The sequence below is a fragment of the Drosophila gunungcola genome, unplaced genomic scaffold (assembly GCF_025200985.1).
Source record: "Drosophila gunungcola strain Sukarami unplaced genomic scaffold, Dgunungcola_SK_2 000081F, whole genome shotgun sequence".
Taxonomy (NCBI): domain Eukaryota; kingdom Metazoa; phylum Arthropoda; class Insecta; order Diptera; family Drosophilidae; genus Drosophila; species Drosophila gunungcola.
In genome coordinates, this window is record NW_026453243.1 from 286,476 (window position 1) to 289,656 (window position 3,181).

Below are 3,181 nucleotides of genomic sequence, written 5' to 3' on the forward strand. Positions count from 1 at the left end.
AGGCAATTCAAACCAAAAAAAAAAAAATAAATAAACTGCCTTTTGTACAGTTGTTTCTGGCTTGGTTCTTTTCTAATTCTTTTTCTCTTCACCTTCTCTATGCGGAATTGAAATGTTTTTTGTTTGACTTTGCAGAATTAGCAGCCGCAAAAAAAGTTTTGCGAATTTTTTCGTTTCTCTCATTTTTTATTGTTTTATTTTTTTTTTTTGGGTAACGCACAAAAGCGCGTGGAGAACAGCAACAAAAAATAATAGAAAACGTAGAAGAGCCGTCCCCGAATTTAGGTCAAATGCTCAACGACGCTGCTGCGTGCCGATTGGCAAAAAAAACAAAAAAAAAGTTTGCGAATTTGTTTTTTTTATATTTTTGCCTTTGCTGATTTTATTTATCTTTTTTTTTTGGCTTTTATGCCAGTATGTGTGTGTTAATGTTTTATTAGCTATTGTTGCTGTTGTTGTTTGGTGCTTAACTAACGGTTCATCAAAATGATTGCGCCCGCTTGGAAACTTGAAAAGAAAAATAGTAAAAGAAAAAAAAAAAGAAGTCGGGAAATACGAGGAACACGCGGCAATAGACGAAATAAAAAGCCATAAAATTGCCTAGAAAATTGTTAGTGTTTTTTCATGTTGTCTCAACCGAAATGTTAAGATCTCAATGGTTTAATTATAGCATTTTTAGGGCACTTTTTATGTTGGCGATCATTTTAGAATTAAAGGAGTATTTTTAGTGAATAAATTAAACCAAGGCTTGGGGCAATGCATGCCATTTGTTTAACGTGTAAACTTGTTCAAAGCTAATAATAAACCATTAGATCTGATACTTTTTTCTGGTATATCTGCTTTATAAAAATATACAAATTAAATATGAATGCATAATTTAAATTGAATACCATTTAATATTTTTAAAACACATTTCACTAAAGTTTGACTGTTTTACATTGAATTTTAAATGTATTTTGCCTCGCAATAGTTACATAAATTGAGTACAATAATATTTTAATTACTTTAATTACTTTCAATTTACTTAACTAGAGTTATTTGTGTTCCAAGGAAAGTTTCCTTTGATATGAGTTTGTGTGTTCTATCTGAGGGCAAGGGCATCTGGATAAAAATAAACTCAACAAAGATTTGTGCAAATAGATCCATAGAGTTAGGATCTGGTCTTCAAAGGCTGGTGCATCGTGAGCCGCCGGCGAACACAGCCAATGGCTAGATCCCAGTTGTGGACCGTCTTCAGTTCGTCCCCCTCTTTAAAGGATCTCTTAACCTTTGACCCACCGCTGGGTGGACCCTTTCGTTTGACGGTCGTCTTCTTTCTCCGCAACTTGGACCCACCAGGTGTCGACTTTTCCGCTAACGGTTCCGGAGTAATTACTTTCTTCACCCGTTGACGCCGCCTTCTGGACTTTTTCATTTGCACACTGGCCATCGAAAGGATTTTTTGAATGGACCGGACACTCCTCACGACCGGAGATGGCGTTAAATTCCGAATCCGGCGACCGGAAGAGGGGGATACCCTGGAAAATTTACGATTGGGTGCCGGCGGTACCCGCCTTGCCGCCTCTTTGGGTGGTAAATCCAAAAGATTATCGTATTTGGGCCGCTTTTCAATCAGTGCGCTCCTGATTCGGGATGGTTTGGGGGGCGGTTTGTAGGATTCCAGGGTGTAGCGGGTGGTGCGCTTGCCACCCACCGAGGAGCGGCCTAGGGACCACAGGCCTTTGCTCTCCTTCTGGAAGGCGCGGTAAATCAGGTGCCGCGGCACCGGGATTGGCAGCTCCGCGTGACGTTGCTAAACGGAAAAAGAACAACAAAAATATTATAAATTAATTAGCATCGAAATCAAAAAGACATTGTAGACAGATAGTTAAAGAATTCAAACACAAAGTGTTTCCAGTGCAGTTTTTGGGTTAATTATTCGCAAATGCGTTTTCAAAAAAATATATATCAATTTAAAAGACTAACTGGATCATAAAAGTGTCGTATTTTAAAACAACTATTAGTTATAATTTATTGTCCCCAAAACTCCGGGATGGACTTACCGAATCGTAGAGCTCCCGCTGGCGCATGCTGAGTCCCGGCCAAGTGAGGGCGGCCCGCTCCAGTCCCTCGTCAATGCTGCAGTTGTGCATGATGCACAGTTCGCGGACGCAGTTGTAGAACTGCAGCGGATTGGCATCCCGCGGCTTAAAGCGGCTCAAGGCCTTGATCAGACGAGCCCGCTGATCCCGCTTTTGGTTCTCTGAGGAGGATTCCGCGGTGGATACGGAATACGCCTGCTGGTCTCCACCTTTTTGGTCCTTGGCCATCACGATTTTCCTCTAAATTTAGCTCTGAAATACCGCGGTACCGCAAACAAATCAGTACACTTTCAATTTTGACTCGAGATCTGTTTTTCTGAGTTTCGTTCAAGGATCTTGCCGGTTTTTAGTTAGGCATTGAGAATTTTTACTGATGTATGAAAAATCACGAAAAGTGTCGATAATGTCTATTCGGGACCAATACTCTGAATAAAATGACTTCGAATTGGGTAACCTTTCTCGCATTTTAAAAATAAAAGGCTGCGACTACTGGGTTAAAAAAAGTATTGAACTAGGTTTAATAGATTTATCTATCTGTTACTTAGAAATATAAGAGTATGTGGTTCTTTTGTACAAAAAAAAAACACTTTCTAATAAAAGGAAAGGTAAAGTTCATCAAGCTTGAGTTAATAGTGCTATTATAATATTAATATTACTAAGAAAATATAAAAATAAAACTTAATTAAAAAGTATGGAAAGAGCTTTCCCTTTTAATTGAAACTTACAAGATAATGAAGTAAATTTAAAAGACGGGTGGAAAGCAAATAATAAATAATAATGAAAAGAGCTGGTAACAGGATTGAAGTGAACATATGAACACAATGGATCTGCATACATTGCAATGATGAATCAAAGAAGGGTTTCGGACGACAAAAAGCTCTATTGATCCAAAGTTGAAGTAGAAACGGAAATGATTGACCTATGTTAAATTTCCTCTTTGCTAACAAATCTTATACGAAAACGATTTATAAGTTGAAGTAGAAACGGAAATGACTGACCTATCTTAAATTTATTTTTTGCAAACAAATCCTTTATGATTTGTAAACTTCCTGGCGATAAGAAATTAGCGCAATTTTTTTTTTTGTTATAAACAGATACAA

The 3,181-nt window shown here is 37.8% G+C and overlaps 1 protein-coding gene across 1 annotated transcript; it reads right to left on the minus strand.

Annotated features, from left to right (window-relative positions):
• Nucleotides 1-942: 942 nt before the first annotated feature.
• Nucleotides 943-2,532, minus strand: LOC128264855 (uncharacterized). Its single transcript, XM_053000572.1, has 2 exons — nt 2,043-2,532; nt 943-1,792 (listed from the first exon to the last, which is right to left on the minus strand). Exons 1-2 carry the CDS (start codon nt 2,307-2,309, stop codon nt 1,151-1,153), a joined length of 909 nt encoding a protein of 302 aa, XP_052856532.1. The 5' UTR covers nt 2,310-2,532; the 3' UTR covers nt 943-1,150.
• Between the last annotated feature and the right edge of the window lie 649 nt (nt 2,533-3,181).